Source organism: Diabrotica undecimpunctata, chromosome 2 (genome assembly GCF_040954645.1).
Source record: "Diabrotica undecimpunctata isolate CICGRU chromosome 2, icDiaUnde3, whole genome shotgun sequence".
Classification (NCBI taxonomy): Eukaryota; Metazoa; Arthropoda; class Insecta; order Coleoptera; family Chrysomelidae; genus Diabrotica; species Diabrotica undecimpunctata.
In genome coordinates this window covers 132,119,992-132,142,906 of record NC_092804.1, presented here as the reverse complement: position 1 = coordinate 132,142,906, position 22,915 = coordinate 132,119,992, and the positions used below count along the sequence as shown (strand labels likewise).

The window sequence follows — 22,915 nt, the reverse complement described above, 5'->3', positions numbered from 1 at the left end:
ATACAGAAGAGTTGAATGTCAGTGGTATTCGAGATGTTATTTACGACATGTACAAAACAAGTAAAAATTTTGACAAATTAGCAATTCTAAATCATAACGTTTTCTTTGTAGAAAAACGTGAAACTTTAAAATTATTAAGAGACAACTTGATTAAGAAGCAGATGTTCGATGGTCTCATTACATCATTTTGGAGGTTATTAAACGAATTGGGTTTGGGATGAAAAAAAAAAGATTCTCTAAGGCGTAGAGTTGTGGAACTGCCTAATATTGCAGTAAAGAGAACTTTAATTTAAGAAATGATATTGCAGAGAAATTTTTGTATAAGATTGTTTTTTTATGAAACATGAATCTTCCAAAATGGAACAGTATGTCGTTCATTTCAAAATGAAGACAAAAGAAGTGTCAGAACCATAAAAACAAACGGTAAAAGGTTTAGTCACATTAGCAAATTCGTTAATTGTATATTATTATTATTATAAGCATTGGGTTTATTAAGTTTGTAAAACCTTACAGTTTTTTTACTCATTTTATTACATTTTAAAAATTTAATTGACTAGTGTATTATAGTTGACATTTTAAAAATTCCTCACTTATTAACTACTCTGATGTTTTGGCAGCGCTATGTGGTTCTGAGCCTGTGTAGCCATTTTTATATGAAAATTTCTATAACAATACTAATGTTTTATATTTTCTACTTTTTGTAAAAATAAAGTTTTATCTTTAAATTTTTTTTGAAAAGACCGATTTGTGAAAACCGGTTCGTATAGAAATTTTTAGTTATTATTCCTCAGTCTAAGAAAATGCATCGAGTTCGAAGACACCAAAATTACCATCATGTTAGCGATTTTGACAGGGGTAAAATTATTGCGTATAGAGATATGCGTTTATCGTATCGCGAAATTGGCCGTCGTGTTAATTGTACAGCAATGACGGTTATGCGTATCTGTCGTGTGTGGGCAAATGAAAGCAGAGGAACGCGAAGACCAACTGGTCAACCGAGGCGTACCACAGAGCGTCAAGATAGGAGCTTTAGATTACTGGCTCTGCGAGACGGTTTTGCTACTACGCGTCAAATGGCTGACCAATCGTTTAGAGTAGTAGGTAGACCTGTTAGTATGCGTACTCTATACCGTAGCATTCGAGCCTTTGGACTGGTTTCATTCCGCCCATGACTACTGTCATCGACGTTTGAATTGGTGCAGAGAACGCAGCATTGGGTGGCAGAATAGCGTAATGTAGCATTCAGCGATAAATCACGATTCTGCTTAGGAATGCATGACGGTCGTAGGATGGTAAAACGCAACCGTGGAGAGCGACGAGATATCGGGCTTGCTGTTGAGAGGCATGGGGACAGTTGGAGTAATGGTTTGAGGGGCTATTAACTATTGTAGCCGATCACCACATATGTTTATTTGAGGCAATATAACAGCTGCGCGTTATGTTGATGACATATTATAACCCACTTTACTGCCTTATTTCATCGGCCGTCGAGACGTCCTTTTTCAGCAAGACAACACGTGTACCCATATTGCTCGTCAAACTCTGGACTTTCTACAAGAAGCTGGCGATAATGTTTGGCAGTGGCCGCCCCGTACTCCGGATTTAAATCCTATCGAACATGTATGGGATATGATGGGAAGGAGAATCTGTCCACTTTGCACCATTCTCCACAGACTCTGGCACAGTTAATACATGAAGTTCAAGTCGTTTGAAACGAACTGTCACAAGCAGACATCGATCATCTCATTTCGTCAATGCCTAGACGTATACAGGAGTGTATTCAGCTAAGGGGTCGCCAAACACACCATTAATTTTTTTTATGACTACTTGTTAATAAAAATTCTTGACAACGTTATCGTTTCATTACTGAAACAATATTAGATAGGGGAGCTTGGGTAGGTACCAGTTTTTTCTAAATAGTTTTGTTGTTTGTCTATTTAGTTTTTTTTTTAAATCGATCTTTATATCGTTCTGCTGCTTTTCTCATTTGTCTATTCTACTAGTTATTTAACGTACCTATAATAAAATTAATTTGAGATAAAGTATTTATGATTTCTACCTCTACTTTTCTATGCTTTCCCCTCCTTTTTCTCTCCCTCATCTTGTCTACGCTTCTCCTTCACCACTTTCTCTTCTTACCACCGCTACTCCCTTTCCATGCGTGGGGTCCGGACGTATCCATTTCTTTATCAAATTCGGTAGATCTTTTATTAACCATTAAAAATTACTTAATATTCTTTAATTTCACCGGTGTCACCAATGTTTCATCTCTTTCTAATTACTTTTATTCAAAACTGCAAACAATATTACAATACTTGTTAACAACTCTAACTGAATGTGAAAACTATTCAAACACTCTATTACTAACGTCACAAACCTTATCAACACATTTGGAGACATTTCGATGACGTCTAGAACATTCTAGATTTTTAATTCTTTTTCTTTTTCGTCGAGATACTTTTTCTTATAAAATATATAGATAAAATTCTTTGTTATGACATCAAAGTCACCGATAGTTTTTTAATTATAGTTAAATAAAAGATTATATGTATATTTTACTTTTTTTATTATAAAAATCATTCTTCTAACAATGAATTAACATTTATAGTTCTTTTTGCTTTATTATTACTACTAAAACTCTTCTTACTTCTATTATTAAATCCTAAATTATCAAAATTCACATTTCGTGAGGGTTTCCATTGTGGTTTAAACTGAGTCTGTTTTCTTCTATTGTAAGTCTGTTCGATTGCTCTTAAAGTACTTTCCTCCATAAGTTTCCTTTTTGGAACATGCCTTAAAGAATGCTGCCAATCTCCCGTCATTTTTTGGTCAAGTAAAATTGCCACTACTTGGTTTAATGTTAGACTTTTACCCGACCCAGCTCCCCATTGAAGATGTCTGTCCAGAGGTAGTTTTGCCATTCGTATGCCTTCCCTCTTAGCTTTTGCTAAAGATAATGGTTCCTGGTTGACCTGAAAAATAAAAGAGTCGTAATGGTTTATCGAAATCGGTAATTTCGATTAGCCATTCCAAAAATATTAATAATAATAATAAAAATAATAAGCATTGAAGCATATAATGGCAGAGTGGAAGACTAAAATTCACCTTCAAATACCTGGTGAAACCAATATCAAAACTGAAGATATCCCTATTAACCAAGGTCTTTTCCAGGGAGACTCGTTAAGTCCACTTTGGTTCTGCCTAGCGATGAACCCACTATCTCAGCTGCTGAACTCCACTGACTCAGGATTTAGCATCAAAAATAACAACACTGTTGTGGCGAAGCTTAATCATCTGTTGTATATGGATGATTTAAAATTAATGGCTTCCACTCGAAACCACTTAGATCAGATGCTAAAAACTGTAGAAACTTTCTCAAATGATATTAGTATGCATTTTGGACTAGACAAGTGCCTTATACTAAATATAGTCAGAGGAAAGGTTCAGCGCGGAGGTTTCGATATGCAAGATGACCAAAACATCGAGGCAATGGGTGAAAATGATATGTACAAATATCTCGGAGTACAGCAAGCGCGAAAAATTGACCATAAACTAATGAAAACCGAACTAACTTCCGAGTTCGTACGAAGAGTAAGACAACTAAATCGGTCATATCTTAATAGTAAAAATTTGTTTAAGGCATTAAATACATACGCCTGTTCCGCGCAGAGCTACTCATTTGGTATTATAAAGTGATCAAAAACGGATATAGAGAGTCTTCAGCGAAAAGTAAGAACACTTCTCACAAAGGCGCAAAAACACCATCCACGCAGTGCAGTAGAGAGAACAACATTACCGCGATATCAAGGGGGAAGAGGACTTATGGACATAGGTGAGCAATTGGATAAACAGGTTGCTAATTTAAGAACTTATTTTCAGGTGCAGGCTGAGACATCTACCTTACATCAAGCAATTTGCGCAGTAGATGACACAACGCCGCTAAAACTGAAGGAACAACAAATGCGCATAAACCATCTGACTAAGCAAAAAAAATGCGCACCTGGATGAGTAAACCTCTGCATGGGCGACATCTCAATGAAATCAGCCAAGAATATGTCGACAATACAGCGTCGAACTACTGGTTGACATCAGGAAAGATGTTTCCCGAGACTGAGGGTTTCCTACTTGCCATTCACGATCAGGTTATACCAACTAAAAATTACCTGAAATATATTGTTAAAGATCCTAAAGTCCAAAATGACAAATGCCGATATGGATGCCAAGCCCAAGAAACCATCCAACATTTACCGGGGGCTGCCAGGCGTTTGTCGGAACTGATTATAAAGAACGCCATGACTCAGTAGGAAATATTATCCACCAAGAACTAGCTGACAAACTGGGACTTCTCCAAACCGACCATCTTCCTTATTATCAATATGTCCCTGACAGAATGCTTGAAAATGACAACTATAAGCTATACTGGGACCGCACTGTGCTCACAGACCAACCAGTGGCACATAATAGACCGGATCTCATACTAGTTAATAAAATTACTAGGCAAACAACACTTATTGATGTGGCGATACCCAACACCAATAATTTGCGTGTTAAATACAACGAAAAGATCGCCAAGTATAGAGATCTAGAAATACAAATCAGGAGACAATGGAGAATGGAAAGTACCCAGACAGTACCTATTATTCTATCTACTACTGGCGTTATTCCCAAAAACCTCCTAGCGAACATAAAATAGCTGGGTCTAAATGAATATCTTTATAAGGCCATGCAGAAAGCTGTACTCCTCGCGACGTCCAGGTGTGTACGAAAATTTTTGGGAGATACTCCAGCAAACCAAGTCACCTAGGACTCGATAACACGGAAAGAGTCCCTCGGAAAGGCGATACCTAACACCAATAATTTACGTATGAAATACAACGAAAAGATCGCCAAGTACAGAGATCTAGAAAAAGTACTTTCAAAACTAATAAATAAACGTCTATGTATCAAAAACAGTAAGCGGCTCTTGGTGAAAACCTACCCAGAACAGATCGGCAGTTAACGTGTTAATGTATACTGGAGGTTTTAATAGTAACATTTTATGATTGTAAGTTTTTAACGATATTGTGGGGTTTGAAATAATTTGTTTATCTTGCTATGGGTATTAAAATATGCTTTTAATTATTTTAGCTGTACCTCTCATCTTTATATGTACATGTTTTATATTTTGAGTATACATTATTATTTGATTATTACAAATGTTATAACCCGAAGATAATACGTCAAAAAAAAAGAAACAATAGTTCTTTTAATAACAAAATTATTTTCCAACTCAACATACAGTGGATGATCAAATTATTATGATGACCGCAAAAAACTTGTATTTTGGTGTTTAATAAAGAATAAAACTGCATATAAGCATGTAATGATGTGATTATAATATGTTAATAGATCAGGAACACGTTCTTTTACAAACTTTTGAAATATTTTTTTCTTTGACCTTAATTAACGATTTTTTTTTAACATTTCGTGTCACCTCCTTTAGCTTCGATGAAAGTTTTGATCCGTCTTGGCATGTTTTGAATGTTTTTTATGCAGTCTTCTCTTATTTTATCGTCCCTGTGCTAGGTGGCAATGAGTCTCCCACTTAACTGCTGTTTATCTGTGACAATTTCTTGGGCAATACCCCTTTCATTAGCTTCCATAGATTTTCGATCGGGTTGAGGTCTGGGGAATTACCTGGCCACTTTAGTACTTTAATTTTCTTTTTTTCCAGGTAAGATGTTACTGTTTTTGCCTGTGTTGTTACTGTGGCTTACCTTATTCCAATCCTCAATTTTCTATTTTTGGTGTTCTTTGGTCCATTGCAGTCTCTTTTTCATCGTTGTGTCGGTCAATTTTGGTTTTTTGGCAGGGCGACATGATTTGAAACCTTGCTCATCAAGCCTTCTGCGGACTGTCATGTCAGAAACTGTCATCCCAGCTTCACGAATCAGTCCCGTGCGGATTTTTCGTTATTTTTTTTCTGTTGTTTACGAAGATATTCCCCATTTTTCTCTCGTCTCTGGGTGTAGTGACACGGTATCGATCAAATTTTTAGACACATTGATAAGTCAGGGGTTTGTTGGTATCAATTTTTTTCGTGATGTTGCTTACTGTTAGTTGCTAATTTTACTACAAAACTTTCGAATTTAAAATTTTGTGATTGATCATAACAATTTGATTACCTACTGTAATATTACAAAAATGATTGAAAATGCTATCCATTTAAGTCTAAACACACACAATCTCTTTTCAAAAACATTTGCAACAAATTTTTCCAGGTTGGGTATTGATGATGAATGACGGGTCACACAAAAACCCTACATATGTTTAAATATTAATTAAATATCTAGTTGAAAATGTGATTTCAGAGTTTCTGCTTATAACTGGTCATCAAAAAAAAACCGGATAATATTGAATCATTTCTCTAGATGTATGTTGTTAAACATCCATTAGTACCCCTATTCACACTTCACTCTCTTTTGCGACTAGTTTACTTTTACATCTATAGTAAAAATGTGTAGTAATGCGAAGTAATGCTCTTTATTCCCTGAAGTAATATTACCCTCTGTTTCAGTTTCATCTTTAAAAATTATATTACTTACTTTGTCCACTATACCTCCTACAATATACACAGCATCATGATCGTATTCCCTTATTTCTTCTCTACAATGTGGAGTTAAGTACACCAATTGATCTTTGGGATAAAGGTCTAAATAACTAGCTTCGTGTAAATTTAAGGGAAACCATGGTTCGTCTATCGTTGGAATATATTTATAAAACTGTTTTATTAAATCACCTTTCTTATTTGCATTACAAAAGTGGATGTCAAACGGATCTAAAAAAGATATCATGTCTAAATTAGAGAAAATCTGTGTAGAATTTGTATATAAAATATGATAAAAATGTATAACAAATATAACCAATGGTTAAGGCATGTAGAGAATCTTAGCTATAGGCGCGATGAACTAGCGATTTTAGAAATACTAATGCGTTAACAGATCTATGCCTAGAAGCTCGGCAAATCCTACCCTTAGGTGGACTAACAATTCCAAACCACCTAAACTTCTAGAACAATGTACCATAAAACACCGGTCGTGAAAACTTACACTTTAAAATTTGTTAATGGCACTGTATTAATTACAAGTGATCATATAAGACTCCATTTGTGCAAACTTTGTTAAAAAGGCTGGGCTGAAGAGGAAACTTTAACCTAGGAATAAGAAATAATAGGATTAATTACTATTTAAATGGGAATAAGCCACAATTAAAGCTTAAAGTACGTTTATTGACGTTTCAATTTCCACTTCGAAAATCGTTCTCAAAATACAAACATTAGTAAATTAAACAAATTTTGTTTTTTTGTTACTTGGTGAAAAATAGACAGTAGTAGACTGTAATAGAAAGTAGACGACTTTAAAATGATTTGATATTGTTGAGTTGCGTTCCTGGGACGACTTTACTTGTAAGAAAGTTCATTCGATTACATGAAATCAACTTTAACTTGAGAATATCCGCCAGAAAAAATCATAGCATGTAATTCGTCTTTTAAAAGACAAACACATGCCGTGATGGAAGTAAAAATCTCCTGTTAGTGATTCCATAGTAAATTATGAGGGAAAACCCAGGAAAAAAACATCATAATACTATCCCGACATGGTAAGTATTTGGTCGTGCATTTAGTTTACTTTCAGTAAACATCAAATTCTGATTTTATATGTTTTTTATTTAAAAAACATAAATGATGTATCCTCTATATGTTACCGACTTACTAATACTGGTATTTTCCTTTTAATAACTTCCTCTTTTAATATGGGTAACCAGATCCTACTACATTCTGCAGAGGAATTTGCGACACAATTGGTCTCGTTTAGCATAATTAGAGCCGCTTCTTTGATTTTTTTCTTTTTACCGTCCGTTTCTTTTAGGGCTATATTTGAATCATTCCATTGAACCCTATGTTCATTATCCCATGCGTGTGTACATATTTGAGATCTATCAAATTCTCTATTTTTAATATAAGATTGATGTTCACTTATTCTAACATTTAATGGCCTTGATGTTTCACCTAAATAAAACTGATGGCATTCACAAAGTATTTTATAAATGCAATTCTTTGTCCTTTCTTGTTCATTGTTAGGTTTGGTTTTAGACAAAATAGATCTCAATGTGTTTGTTGTTTTGAATGTTGTTGAAATGTTGAATTTATTTCCTATCCTTTTAAGTTTTTCTGATAATCCTTTTATGTATGGTATTATTTTCCTCGTATTATTTCTTGTGTATGCCGTAGGATCTCGTTCTAAGTTGTTCTGTTCTATTCGGTCGATTGTTGAAAATTCCTTATTATAAACGATAAAGGATAATCATTTTTTAATAAAACAGATGTTAACAAATGTTTTTCCTCCAAAAACGAATTTTCGTTAGAACAAGTAACTTTGGCTCTATCGTATAAGGATTTAATGATTCCCTTTTTAATACATATTAATATTGTGATTTGATTTGAAATTTAAATATCTGTTGGTATGTATTGGTTTTCTATACACCTGAGTCTCATACTCAGTATCGTTCTTAGAGATTAAAACATCCAGGAAAGGTTATTATATTCCTTTTTCATGTTAAATGTTATTGTCTCTTCTTTATCGTTTATATCATTCAGGAATGTGTCCAACAACTCTGATCCATGAGGCCATATTGAGAATACATCGTCTACATATCTCCATCATGCTGTGGGTTTTAAATTTTAAATTAATCCTTAATAACTAACCTTTAATTGATTAATGAATACACCTAAACCTTTACACTAACAATAAAGTTTACTAACCATTATGTAATCTATTTTCAGCAAATAACAACATAAATTGTTTAGCACAATTTAGGTTTTCCCTTTTGGTCATATTAACGTCGTACCCACAATCTATTACCAATTTTTGACCAAACTGCATAGCTTGAATCAATCGGTTGTTGTATAATTGGTTTATAGTTGTGTCATAAACTCTTAAAAATAAGTTATTGTGTTGAAGATCATACTGCAGGGCAAATTCTTCAATTGTTTCTTCTTTCTTGGGTTCAGCTTCTTTCTTGGCCAAAAATTCTTCAAATGCAAGTCTTTTTTCTTCCTTTTTTACCTAAAAATGTTTTATCGTAAATATATAAAGTTGGAGAAGCAGTCCAAGAAAGTATTGCAAATTTTTTCATTAATTTTCAAATGTTTCATTTCTATAGTGATATTAAAGAGCAATAAAAATTCTAGATACTACAATAAATGGCTTTCAAATAGTCTTAAACTTTAACACCGCAGTATAACATTTATTTTGTAGCATTTTTAAATTCTTTGGTATATACTTAAATGTATGTAGGTATGTATTAAAACACTGAAGAATATTTTCAATGTATTTATGTTTCCTATCATACAGATTGAACGAATTTAAAACGGAACATACGAAATCAATGTATTTCGGCTCAACTCCGCTCTAGGTGGTTGGCCAACAAAAGGTTGTCAAATAATTATATTATAAAAATCCAATACTTCAGCGGGCTGCTGGATTCTGAATTCTTTCAAGAACAAGTCAAAACTCCACCCAAATAGGTTGCCTAGAATCACTGAAAAAACTAGACTACACAAGCAGTTATTATGCTGTCAAACCACTTATCGCTTCCTTATAGTCCAAGAGATAGAGCCGAAATTTTAAACTGATCAGTAATATGACATTTCTCTATTGGAATATATTCATTGTAACTGGGTTAAGACTTTGCCTTACAGGCGGACGCCCCTCGTGGTACAGGGGGTGGCTATACAGGGATGAAGTTGTCATTTTTTTCGGAAAAATTAACGATCGATAATATGGCTGAAAATTTGCCCAGAGGTATATTTAAGAAAAAAATGTGATTTGTAAAGTAAATATGACTTTGGTTTGAAAAAAAAACATTATCATAATATCATTTTAAAACTACAAAATATTCTATAAAAGATTCAGACGATGACGTAGAGTTTTATCAAATGTTTTAGAAAAGTTTTTCTAATTTTTTTTTTCTTATCGGAAAAATCGTTTGAAAATTTTTGGAAAAAAATCATGGTATAACTGACAGAAAATCGAAAGGATTCTACAAATTAGATTTTACCTCAAAAAATTACGAACATTTTCATTTACGGAAATTTTTTTGGAAAATTTTGAGGAAAACTCTACTTGACTCTTTTCAGAATAGTAACAGAAGTGAGCATACAAATTTTCAAATCAATCGGTATAAAAATAATATAATAAAATCAGTTTGAAAATTGTTACCGAGACCTAAAATGCGCAGGCAAGTGGTACATTTGATCCCGTTTTATGGCTCCCTGTAACAACCCAGCTGTCCGCTCTTTTCGGTTTAGAGTTTTTAGGCGCTAAATAATGAGCCATGAAAATGGCGGACATATTACTTATCGTTAATTTTTCCCCAAAAAATTGCAATTTCACCCCTGTCCGCCACCCCTTATGTATCCACTCTCGCGTCCGCCCTTTGGGATTTCGTCTAGTTATACCAAGATCTTACTCTGGGCAAATTTTCAGCCATATTATCGATCGTTAATTTTTCCGAAAAAAATGACAACTTCATCCCTGTATAGCCACCCCCTGTACCACGAGGGGCGTCCACCTGTAAGGCAAAGTCTTCCCAGTTACAATGAATATATTCCAATAGAGAAATGTCTTATTACTGATCAGTTCAAAATTTCGGCTCTATCTCTCCGACTATTAGGCAAGCTCCTCTTTCCTTTAAAGGAGACAGATAGTTGAACGATATTTTATACAATGTCTATCACCGGGTATGGATTTATTTTTGTCCAAGTTTTATATTGGTCCACTATTTCAAACGCAGTTCAAACAGACATATATTAAATTGTATGTTCCATTTTAAATTCGTTCAATCTGTATATGCTAAAACACCGAAATGTTATTTCAATCCTTTTTGCACCGCTAGTTCTAATAAGAGTAATCACTTTTTAGTTTTATGTCGTCTCTCACCTAAGAGATTTGTATCTAAGAGATTTGGCGTTTCCAACAGATTTGAAAGGTACTCACATGTGTTCCAGTTTTTTAAGAAGACGAGTCTAAAATTTGCGTCCGCAGTTTGGAGATGAATTTGTTCGTGTGACAGAGAGTGTAAGTCCAGTTTCCACCCCCAGAAATTTTAGTGAAATCCAGGTAACTCTTTGTGTTGATTTTTAAAGAAAAAAATAAACATTTTCTAATAATAATTAATTGTTAGCTGTCATATTAATTGTTCTCAGTTTTAAAACTTAGTGTTGACATCTGACAGCTAGCTTTATTTTTTTTGACATTTGGTAAATACATAATCATAGATCCTTTTTTGCTTTGGTTTTTTGTTTAGAAAAAGGTTAACCTCTATGCATAGTTTCATTTAAAAAGCTATTTTTCATTTCTAATTTTTTCCGTTACAAATTGTCGCCCATTAACAATTGTAAGTTCTTGTAGCATCTCCAACTTCTAGAGTTTGTAAATGGATAGGACATAGTAAGTTTGTTTTTGATATTTTGTATTTTATTGTTATTATTTATATTTGTAACTGTTTGTGGTGAGACAACAATAAATATTTAATTTTTTCCCTAAACCAATTTGTTTATTTCTTTTAAAAAAAGTGTCTAACCCCTTTTTATATTTTTTAGGAAAGAAGAGCCTTTTCTTTCATCCAGCAGGAAGATTCTTCAAAGCGGCGTCCTTATTTTAAATAGCTTGAGAACCTTCTTGTGCTTTTTCGTTTGTGTTTGTCCAGGGGATTCATGTAAGTATCCCTTTTGTTTAATTTGTGTAATTACCCCAATCCAACCCCCTTGCCATTCACTTATCCACGACCCAGTTCTCTAAATTAACCCTGAGTAGCCGTTCGCAAAAGTTTCGGCTTATTTTGCTTACCCTATCTCTAGTCCCGTAATTTCTGTCCCCAATTTTCAACCCCCCATAGTAATACCCTATGTGGTAGGCAAAATAATTGATACAATTTGAGAGATCTAATATTCATTGCTGATAAGCAATTATTGTAATAGATCGAGTAAGGCAGAGTCGTATTAGTTCACAGCATTAAATGAATTTATAGAAACAATACGGGATATATTATTGGATTAATGCATCATCATCATCATCATTTTGGCTTTACAACCCTGTGTGGGTCCTAGCCTCCCCAAGAATTTTTCTCCAGTCGTCCCTATCCATCGCCTTCCTCCGCCAAGCACGTATTTCCATATTTCTCATGTCTTCATCGATGTTATCTAGGAATCTTGTTCTGGGTCTTCCTCTTCTTCTTTGACCAATAGGTCTATCGCGTTTTTCTAGCTGGGTCGGTTTGCTCCATCCGCATAACATGGCCTACCCACCTCAGACGTCCTATCTTTATGTGTCTTACGATATCTGGTTCCTGGTATATCCTATAGAGTTCGAAGTTGTATCGTCTTCTCCAGACACCATTTTCATTTACCGCTCCATAGATGCGCCTTAGTATTTTTCTTTCGAAACATCCTAACATGTTTTCATTGCTTTTTGTTAAAGTCCAGGTTTCTGAACCATATGTTAGGACTGGGCGTATTATTGTTTTGTAGAGTTTTACTTTTGGATTAATGCATAATAAGATATAATATTACATGAACTTTCCCCCAAACTATGTCTCTACTTTAAACTGGCTGGATTGCTCATAGCAATTACCAATGCGCACTTATCTGGCAAATAACTTCATTATCTGACGCCGAAAATGCTCATAATTTGTTTAAAAGCTTTGTAGTAAATTCGAACCCAATACAACTCATCACATAATCTACTAGATTTATAATTAATAACCATCCTTTTAATGACGAACAGCCGTTTTCATCTCTCGAAGTCAGTTCTCCTATAGGAAAGTCAGATCATGTAATTATAACGGCTTACATCCAGTTCAATCAAATACTACCTCACAAAATCTTTCAAATCGACTGACATTTATTTTTTGCAGACTTAAACGACTTCTCATTACTGTGAACTCATTTCTCGATACCATCCACAACATAATTTCTACAAATACCACCTTCCATAAGATTTATAAAAACTACCTTAAACCCTAGATAAATCGAACAGAAATAAAATAAATTATTCACAAACGACATCGGAAATTTACACTCTGGGCTTTTCAATGATTTCCAAAACCACCGCAGATTTTCAAATAACTTACAAATTTTTGAAGCAAGTGTTATTGAAAGTGGTAACATTATGCTCTTCTGACAAGGTCTTCCGAAACTCTCTCTTTAGCATTTTTACAGGTTTTTATTAAATATTCGAATGATGGCTTTCTACCTACTATTAAGTGTAATCGTGTCGGCGCTCCCTTACAGAAAGTTGAATTCACAGTGGATCATGTCTAACACTTAATTAAACTTCGCACAGCCGCTTCATCTGGTTTAGATGGTTTAACACCAAAATTGTTAAAACGGTGAGCAAACACGCTTGCAATATCCTTAACGTTAATTATGCAAACTTTTATTCAGAATTCCTTACCCCCTAGTTTAGTTGGAAATTAGCATCCGTCACCCCTATTTTTAAAAGGGCAAAAAACTCGACCCCAACAATTATCGTCCGATTAGCTTGCTGCCAGTAGTTGGCAAAGTCATGGAAGTCATTATTTCCGAGATGACCAAATTCCTTCTCTAGGAACATGTTATTCCAACACAACATGGATTTGTCTCTGGTCCCTCTACTCTAACCAATCTCCTACATTGTGTTAACGACAGGATGCCATCCCTTAACAGTTCGACGTTATTTATCTAGACTTCTTTAAAGCCTTTGACCGTGTTCCTAAGCTCATACTTCTACAAAAGCTAGAACATTTCGGCGTTCGCAGTAATTTAATTCGTTTAATAGATGATTTCCTGGTAGATCAACATTACAAAGTTAGAGTTCTGTCCTTGAACCTCTGCTTTTTATGGTTTATACTAGCGATGTTTCTTATTATGCTTCAAGTAAAATATTGTTCTACGCTAATGACACAAAAATTTATGCCAATCCAATCACAAACCAGCTAACCCTGCAAATGGACTTAAACTCTATTTTAACTTAATGTTCCCAGTGGCTACTACCCTCAAATGTGGAAAAACGTGTAGTGCTTCGAAAATAACCTGCTTGTGCTGTACTTTGTTAACGGGCAACCATTAGATTCTGTGTTCTCTCTTCTGTGTTCTGTGCGAACTCCAGACTATATCTTATTCGGAGGTGTTTGTCGAGAGTTTCAATGCAGTCATTCTGTAAACTTTACACTCTTTACGTAAGACCGATTCTTACGTTGAAACTAGATAAGCGCACAAGATTATCAAAAATTAGTCCCTTATATCAAATCCACAAGAAATCACGAGCCACCTTGGTTAAGATTTTGTTTAAATAATTTTTTCAAACAAATTTCAAAAGTTAACTTTTTCGACAAGGCAAGTTTTTTGCGTCATTCTGGACAAAAAAGTCCTTAATAACTTTTCTCAAAGTTAATCGTTGTCGAGTTATGAGTTTGAATTTTTTGAAAAACGCGAAATCGGCCATTTTTAAAACTCTGGAACTCAGTAAAAAATGATTATTTTACTCAATTTGAAAGCAATCATTTAGCAGCAATATATGATTTTGCGTGGGATTCTGAAATAATTATTCACAGTTTAGATATTGATGTTTTTATTCGTGAAATTTCTTCAATCATACAGTTGTCAAGGAATATTTTTCCAGAACCGTAACCAGACTTCAGGAACTTTAGTTTGTCACATCGTAGCTGAAAGTCTTTCACCCAAAATTTTTGAAATATTACCAGTAAATTAGCAATTAATTCCTAGTGATTGACTTTTCTAATTTCAATATTTTTGTCTGATATCTCGAATTTTTCGGAGTGCGTTTTTCGCTAGGAGATGATGGGGTAGTTTTTGAAGATTGGACAATGTACCAATCAATTAGCAATAAAATATGCCGCCAAGATGGCATAGTATTACCATAAAGTTAGCATAAACATTATTTCTCAGAAAATGTTTTAACAATAAATTGTTTCTTATCGTAAAACTTAAGCAATTAATTCCTTGCGGTTCACTTTTGTAGTTTCATTGTTTATGGCTAATATCTCGATTTTTCTGGGTATGAGTTTTGCACTAGACAATGATGGGGTAGTTTTTGGGGATTGGTCAATGTACCAATCAACAGCAATTAATTAGTAATAACATATGCCCCCAAGATGGGCCCCTGTAGCTTTTTCCTTGCCGATATATACCTATGGCTCTGCTAGTTTTACAGTAAAGTTAGCATACCCATTGTTTCTCGGAAACGGCTACAGCAATAATTTTTTTCTTTCCATAATAAATTAGCAATAAAGTATAGTCTTGGTCTGAATTGGGCCTTACAAAATGGATATGCTAACTTTACGGACATACAATATTTTGAAGATGGCATAAAATTATATAATGCGATCAATAAGAACTGATGAATACCAAATTATCTGCATATATCTAAAAATAATGTGAGAGAAGTGAATTGAGAAAAAAATGTACCTATTAATGAAAGTATAAAAAAGTAATCGCATGAAAGAAGGTAACAGGAAAAAAAGAAAACATTACAGCATTCAAAAATATCTGATGGTGAGGCAGTACAATAACTGAGTGAAGGTACCAAATTTTCCATAATTGATTATGCAAAATGTAAGGAACAGACACTGTGAAATTTTTAATGTTTAGTCATTTATTAGTTGACAAATAGATTCAAGTTTAAATGTAGTATTATTTCTTGCAACATATCTCTTGATTTGAGCCCAGATTAGTTCAATGAGATTAAGTTTATAATAATAAGGTAGTAATCGCAACACAATAACTTCCCTTCCTTTGCTACTTCATCAACAGCATACTTCTTAAGTGTTGGTGAATTTACACAACTGTAAAAGTTCTTTTTTGACTATTCCTTCTACCCTTATTTCTTTGCTTATTAACCAATCTAAGAGCTCATTATTTTTCCTTAAAAGTTACTGTTATATAATGGTTCCTTTAATCTTGAATGGTAACTGGCACCATCCATAACTACTACAGAATTGATGGGTATGAAATGTATTATTTGATCAAAATAATCTTTGAAAACATCAGAATTTATTTCTACGTGATAGTTTTTTGTAAATTTTGAAACAAATTCTAACAAACCTTATGACAATCTTGTGTAAAAACATATGATACAAAAATCCTTTATACCCTCTGATATATGATATAATAATAATAATATCGTATGACTTTTAGCCAAGGAGATCTTTTTGGATTGTTCTGTCACCAATTGCATCTTTAACCCAGTTTCAGATAACTAGTGATGATGCACACTAGCCCAGGGGACAGATGGCTTTATGTGATGGAAAGAAGCACAGTGATGGCTCGTAATCATTTTTAGAAATGAAAATGCTATTGTTTGTTCTGAAAATTGAACTTGAGCACTCTGGCTTAGAAGACCACTATCATGGTCACTGAGCTCCTGCTATCACTGTGATAATCTTTAGTAGAGAAGTCTTTAGCCTGATAAGCATTTGTAACTTGTTTATCTTGTCCATGTCTTTCATCCAGATAAAAAATATTAGTGCCCTCTCTTCTCAGTTTTCAAAGTTCTCGTAAGTATAGTCCTCTCCAACAAATTGTTTCTTCTTTCTCTATATCTATAAGTATACATTTTCTATCCTGCTCCTCTCCAACAAAGTCTAATTGGTGTAAAATTTTACAATTTGTCTCAAGTTATGTTTGGCAAAATTTTATAACTACAAATGCCTACTAAAAGTTTGTCCAAAGTACGTATTTTATTTTAAAAATAAAATGAATGCACTTCTCTTTGAATTGTTTGTTTTATAATACTTTATAATAATTATAGTTTTATAATATATTATAATTTAATGATAGTATCTACTTGCTGGGGTTTTCTTCCTGTTGATGTTTTCAATGCTTCTGTAACAATTATTTTCTTTTGTTATTTCAAAAGTCTATAAATAGTTGTTTCTCCAATTCCAGTCATCGTTAAATGCTTAGAAACTATACTCCTAACAGTGTTTAAGTGTGTGATGTAAATTTAACACTGCAGTCTTCAAATGTTCAAATAAACTGTTAAATGACACTTTTATTTCATAGGAGTAATATTAGACATTTGTGCCTTTTTTATTATACAAGTTAACTTAATATTGCTTTTTGTCCTACTAGTAAAAAACTCGTAATTCTGAATGTTATGTTTAAATGTATAAACAGACGTAAATGTAAATCTTAACTGAAATAATTGACAAAGTCTCATAAAAACTGTGATAAGGTACATTCGCTTAGCTCGGGCATATTTTGACAGATTTATAGTCCGAAACCCACAACACAAAAATTCCTATTTCCCAGTATTATTAGCTCAAATATACTACTATTGCAGACTTATTCCTTTGTAGTGTATACTAAACCTATAAAATGTTCCCTGTATATTTAAAAAATAATATTTGAGGTATTACAATTTAACATATTGCAGTAAATATTTGTATTATTCACGTTGTTTATTTTATTTATTATAGTTTTATTGTTTTATTATTTTTGTTTACTTCTTTGTTAGTTCTATTTAGTTAATTAGTTAGTTCTATTTTGAATTTTATCATTATGGATAGTCAAAGTTTTCCATTTGTTCCATCAGCTAATGCTTTGGTAAGTTTTTCTTAAATAAATATGATAAAATGTTCTTTAAAAGCCAATATTTTAGACAAGTAAGATTGCTGTTAAATTACAAGGTAATGAAACTGCACAAAGGTTTATTCAAAATGCCTAACATGTTTTTTTAAATTATTTGCTGAATGAAAACCCTGTTGAGATAAGTTGATCATTAAAATATATCTATCGAATTATGTAAATGTTACAAATGTTCTTAATAACAAAAACATTTCAGTTAAAATTAAAATGTCTGAAAGTCTCAGGAAAAAGTGTGCGGAAATATAAAGATAGGCCTAATACAACCCTCACATTAAAGAAGAAAAGTTGCAAAAGGAAATTAACAACTGACAAATGATAGCGTCAAAAATCAAATTCCCTTGGAAATTTACCCCATGTATGAAGAAAGAAAATTTCTATTATATATAAAAAATATATTTTATAAAAAAGTTGGGGAAATATAAATTATTATATCGTTGAGTTGCGCCAAATGTAGGCAACCAACTTAAAGTTTTTGGTAACATTTAGTTTGAGTTTCTTTAAGAATAGTTTCAATAAATGAATAAAGTTTAATAAAGTTTAATCCAGAATTTAAAGTTTATCTATTTAGTCTGTAATTAATAAAGTTCTATTTCATTTACGTTTGTTTACTATTAATATTGGCTATGAGCATGAGCTTGGTTGTATAGTAATTTCCAGCCACTTCTAGTCTGTCAAAAAGTAACTAACTTCGCAAAAAAAAAATAATTACTTACTAAATTCACTAGACAGTTCGGACTGGGAATAGCGAACCGACTATATCAATAATTTTCAAACTGAATATAAACCTGTCTTGGACAAATTTATTAAATTATATCAACAAATATAGAATTTACGGTAGTATAATTATATATGAGATTGGAACCCACCACTGTTTACACAATAACTCTCTATAAATAAGGAAGACAACTATTCTGAATAGTCACTACAATGAACTGGTGACTTATTATTAATCATTGTAAACAAAATAAATACCCTACAGTTCATAAAAAATGAATTAGAGTAATGCATTAATAATAATGCACATAATGACACAATAGACAACCTAACTTGTTTAAAACTTTCTTAATAAAATTTTAAATATAATCTGTTTCCCAACAACCTTTATATCTACAATGATAATATAAATGTCACATACTGAAATTTATAATTTGCAAAATGACTTGCCAAGTAGCCAACCAATCTCAATCAAATTCAAATGTAAAACCAACAACCTACTTTAATTATGATTTTATGAATATAAATAGGATTTACCTTCTCATGTTCTTTTCTTTTTGATAACTTAAATAGATACTCTAAATATTTTTGTCTAGCAGATCTAGAGGAAAGGTTCAAAATTTCTTTCCAATGTTTTTCTCTGAGAAAATTATGTTCAGGTACAGCTTTTCCTTCTTGTCGCATTACTTCAGCTTCTAACATCAGTACTTTTAATTTATGTTCCAATTCTTTATCACCATTTGTTACATCATTATAGTTAATATCCTCTTCTTTGTTTACAACTGAAATTACCTTGTATTCATTTTTTGTTATTAATTATAGCGCTATGAACTAGTTACCTGTTGAACAATGCTTTTTTATATAATTTATACTGGTATTTTGTCTTTCTGGGATGAATGGAAATATTAACTTAACGAAGTTAGTATTTGCTGTGCCAACTACTGTTCTAGACATAATATTAAGAGTCTTACTCATGAGAAACATTTTCTTTTACAAAATTATTTAAATGGATATTACTTAAATATTAAAAATCTGAAACAATGTTTATAACCTACAATATTTTTATTTACATTACACTAACCTAAAAATTTCTTCTTTCACAAGCAATATTATGATATGAAACTATATATATTAAACATTGAACTAATCAGGATTCAGGAACTAATCGATGTGAAATTTTCAATTACTACTATAATTACAACTAATATTACTTTCCGGATATATACGGTTAAACATAGACGTATGGTTAAAATGTTTTTGATAAATATATTTCATCCGATAGTTAATGAGTAACACTTGTTTAAAAAGAAATTGTTTCTTATTCTGTGATCCAACTAAAAATATATTTTATGAATTGATCTGAAGCATTAAAAAATGATTTTTAAATTCATTAAACACAATATTGTGTAATACATTGTATGTATATTTATTTCATTTTAAGTAATTTCATTTTCAGTTTATAAATTTTCAGAACACTTAAAAAATGTCATTAATCGTTAATTTTGACAGTTTAAATTTACGTTTGACTTTGACATGCAAAGATTTTCTGAAAAAGATTTTCCTATTTTCTCTCTTCTAAAGTTAACTTCTAAAAATCCAAATTAAAAACAAAGAGTGGGGATAGTTAAATCGGTAGGGGAATCCACTGCGCATACTAAATTGTCAGAAAACACGGAAGGTGGCACTTAAATTTAAGGTTTCTTCGGTCTTCAGTTCTAAAATATTTAACGGTTGTGAGTTCATAGCCGAACCGAATATAATACGATTGGATATTTAAAAATCGAAGAAGTATCTTCGGGTATCTACAACCTCATCTATTTCTTTGAGTGTAAAGGTGCAGGAATACAAACATTAGTGTCCATGACAACTTATTGATTAAAGCTTTTTATTTACAGTTTTCCATTCATTCTGAAGATGGTATCTGGAGGGATGTCTTGTGTGAAATATTTGTTGTTTGCGTTCAACCTGCTTTTTGCCGTAAGTAAAAACTAATGGTTTACTACAAAAACAAACACTATATTATGATAGTCTTAAATATTTTTTGTTGTCATTTGATAACAATAACTTAAAACATTGTTAATAAAAAAATAAAAAATATGTATTAAATATAAATTATTTCATGGCTTACTTACATATTAATTAAACGCTTCAATTTTTTAAGTTCCGGGGAAAATTCATTCTTATAAAAACATGAATATTTGAGCTTGTTGATAATTTATAAATTTGTATACCTCGATATTGTTTTTGTTTCAGATATCTGGCATAGCTATCCTTACGGTTGGAGCCGTAGTCCACATTGTTTATTCACATTATTCTCAGTTTGTTTATGAGGGGTATCAGTCCATACCATTGGCACTTATTATAGTCGGGGTGATCATCTTTATCATTGCATTCTTTGGTTGTTGTGGAGCAGTCAAGGAAAATCATTGTATGATTATAACAGTAAGTAGATGATTTTTTTAATAAAAAAATAAGTAGGTACCTACTAGTAGTAATATAGATAAAAAAATAATTTCCAATTATAAAGTTTGGTGTTTTGAAAGTATTTTGAAACCTTACATATTTGGATGATTTAAGATTTAAATAATATTTTTCAAATAGATCGACAATAAATACAGTTAAAATTACAAGCTTATATATATATATATATATATATATATATATATATATATATATATACATAAATGGAAGAAATATTACAGTAATTATCACAATTATAAAAAGGCTTTAACAAAAAATTGAAAACTAAAGAGTACCAAGGAATATAGACCTTAATAATAGTATTCATTGATAGCACTGTGATATTATATTCAGGTATAAGTAGGTATACCTTAGAATATTGTTTTATGTCATTATACTGTAAAATCCTCTTAACTAAATATTTTTAACCAAAACAGTCCTGATATTAAAAAATGATTATTTAATTTTCTCAAATTTTTCTGAGAAAAATAATAAGATATTGTGATAAGAAAACATTGTGAAAAGGCAAAAATGGAAATTAAAAAAAAAAACTACAGTAAACATACAAGGTTGAAAAATTCTACTTATTGATTAAAGTAGTCATAATAAACATTGTACATACATAATATAGAGACATTTAACATTAACTGGTATATTAAATGTATGTTTTATAGTCTAAAAGAGTATTTTGTACTTATATCTTAATTTTTTACATTAATTAAAAAAATTTAAATTTTTTAAATGAAATTTTATTTATCTGAAATAATCTTGATCTAAATAAGGATTTTATTTTCAGTTTTCTGTGTTCCTCTTAATAATTTTGATACTAGAAGTTGTTGTTGGAGTTTTGGGCTATGTTAAGAAAAACCAAGTGGCAACTATGCTGGAAGATCAGTTAAATGCTACAATGCCAAAATATTACACCAATCAAGAAATTAAGCACTCTTGGGATATTGTGCAACATGAGGTAAGTTTTTAAATAATTTTATTTTAATCATTTATTAAGGTTTTGTGCACTACAAGTATGATTTACCTGATGATGCACCTTAATTTTTTAAAAATATTCTATTCAAAAAGATAGGTTTTAAATTTTTGATAAGGAAGATTTAAGTAAAGTGTTTAAAAAGTCATTAATGATTCACAGTGATAATACATTGCCTATTAAAGTTTTCCTATTATTTATTTTAATATTATTTTGGTGTTAATGATTAGATACATTTTATTAATTGTGACTTTCTTCAAGTACAAAATGGAAGGTGATTTAGTGGATTATTAAAGGCAAATAAAAAATTCTGTATTATAATGTGAATTTAAAGTTAATATCCCAACCACAAACACTTTGAAGGACTTTTCATAATATTTTCTTCTTACATAGTCCAGTCGTCAGAAATTTGACCTCTAAAAATCATATGAACAAGCTGAATTTTGCTGAGAATGCTGAGAATGTCAATTTTGGGACCTCAAAAAAGATGCAAAAAAGTTTACCACTTTTACCCCAAGGCCTAAAATCCCCATCATAGGGGGAAAACGAAAAAAATCGGTTTACCAAGAATGAGACATTCTCTTAGCGACAATGCTTGAAGCGATCGGAGTCAGGTACTCGCGCGAAATCAATTTTAAATAAAATTTGTATAAACTCGACGGTAAAAATTCGATATCTTTTGATAAGATTGTCCTATGGACAATAATCAAAATGCGTTTTAAAGGTGAAAAGTGGAGCTTTCTTATAAAATATTTGTAAATTGCCACAAATGAATTGAGTTTCTATAAAGGTGTTAAATAAACAGCGATTTTTACCATTTTTTCTTATAAGATTAATAAAATTTATCACTTCCGTTGACCGGTCACTATGTAATTTCTATTGCTAATTGTTAGAGCCTAATCTTTAAAAAATACTGTTTATTTATTTAACACCTTTATACAGATTGAACCAATTTAAAACGGAACATACAATTTAATATATGTCTGTTTGAACTGCATTTGAAATAGTGGACCAATATAAAACTTGGACAAAAATAAATACATACCCGGTGATAGACATTGTATAAAATATCG

At 31.9% G+C, this 22,915-nt stretch overlaps 2 protein-coding genes across 2 annotated transcripts in view; one reads left to right on the top strand and one right to left on the bottom strand.

Moving 5' to 3' along the window:
* Positions 1 to 2,555: 2,555 nt before the first annotated feature.
* rswl (tRNA methyltransferase roswell) lies at positions 2,556 to 19,500 on the bottom strand. The gene is made up of 5 exons (XM_072523505.1): positions 19,240 to 19,500; positions 18,938 to 19,182; positions 8,801 to 9,104; positions 6,585 to 6,817; positions 2,556 to 2,972 (listed from the first exon to the last, which is right to left on the bottom strand). Exons 1-5 carry the CDS (start codon positions 19,382 to 19,384, stop codon positions 2,577 to 2,579), a joined length of 1,323 nt encoding a protein of 440 aa, XP_072379606.1. The 5' UTR covers positions 19,385 to 19,500; the 3' UTR covers positions 2,556 to 2,576.
* Positions 19,501 to 20,046: 546 nt separating this feature from the next.
* LOC140434893 (CD63 antigen-like) overlaps positions 20,047 to 22,915 on the top strand; it is a 101,486-nt gene continuing 98,617 nt past the window's right edge. The window contains exons 1-4 of the mRNA XM_072523506.1: positions 20,047 to 20,234; positions 20,296 to 20,377; positions 20,654 to 20,842; positions 21,657 to 21,827. Coding sequence (XP_072379607.1) covers positions 20,315 to 20,377; positions 20,654 to 20,842; positions 21,657 to 21,827 — 423 coding nt within the window. The 5' untranslated portion in view covers positions 20,047 to 20,234; positions 20,296 to 20,314. The remainder of the gene's footprint in view (positions 20,235 to 20,295; positions 20,378 to 20,653; positions 20,843 to 21,656; positions 21,828 to 22,915) is intronic.

What these genes read in the sequence shown, in the direction of transcription:
- rswl (XM_072523505.1), bottom strand. Translation starts at nt 19,384, where the DNA reads ATGTTTCTCATGAGTAAGACTCTTAATATTATGTCTAGAACAGTAGTT. An exon ending in AAAGAAAAGAACATGAGAAG is followed by an intron (nt 9,105 to 18,937) that starts GTAAATCCTATT and finishes AAACATTTTTAG; the next exon opens with GTAAAAAAGGAAGAAAAAAG. An exon ending in TGAAAATAGATTACATAATG is followed by an intron (nt 6,818 to 8,800) that starts GTTAGTAAACTT and finishes TATCTTTTTTAG; the next exon opens with ATCCGTTTGACATCCACTTT.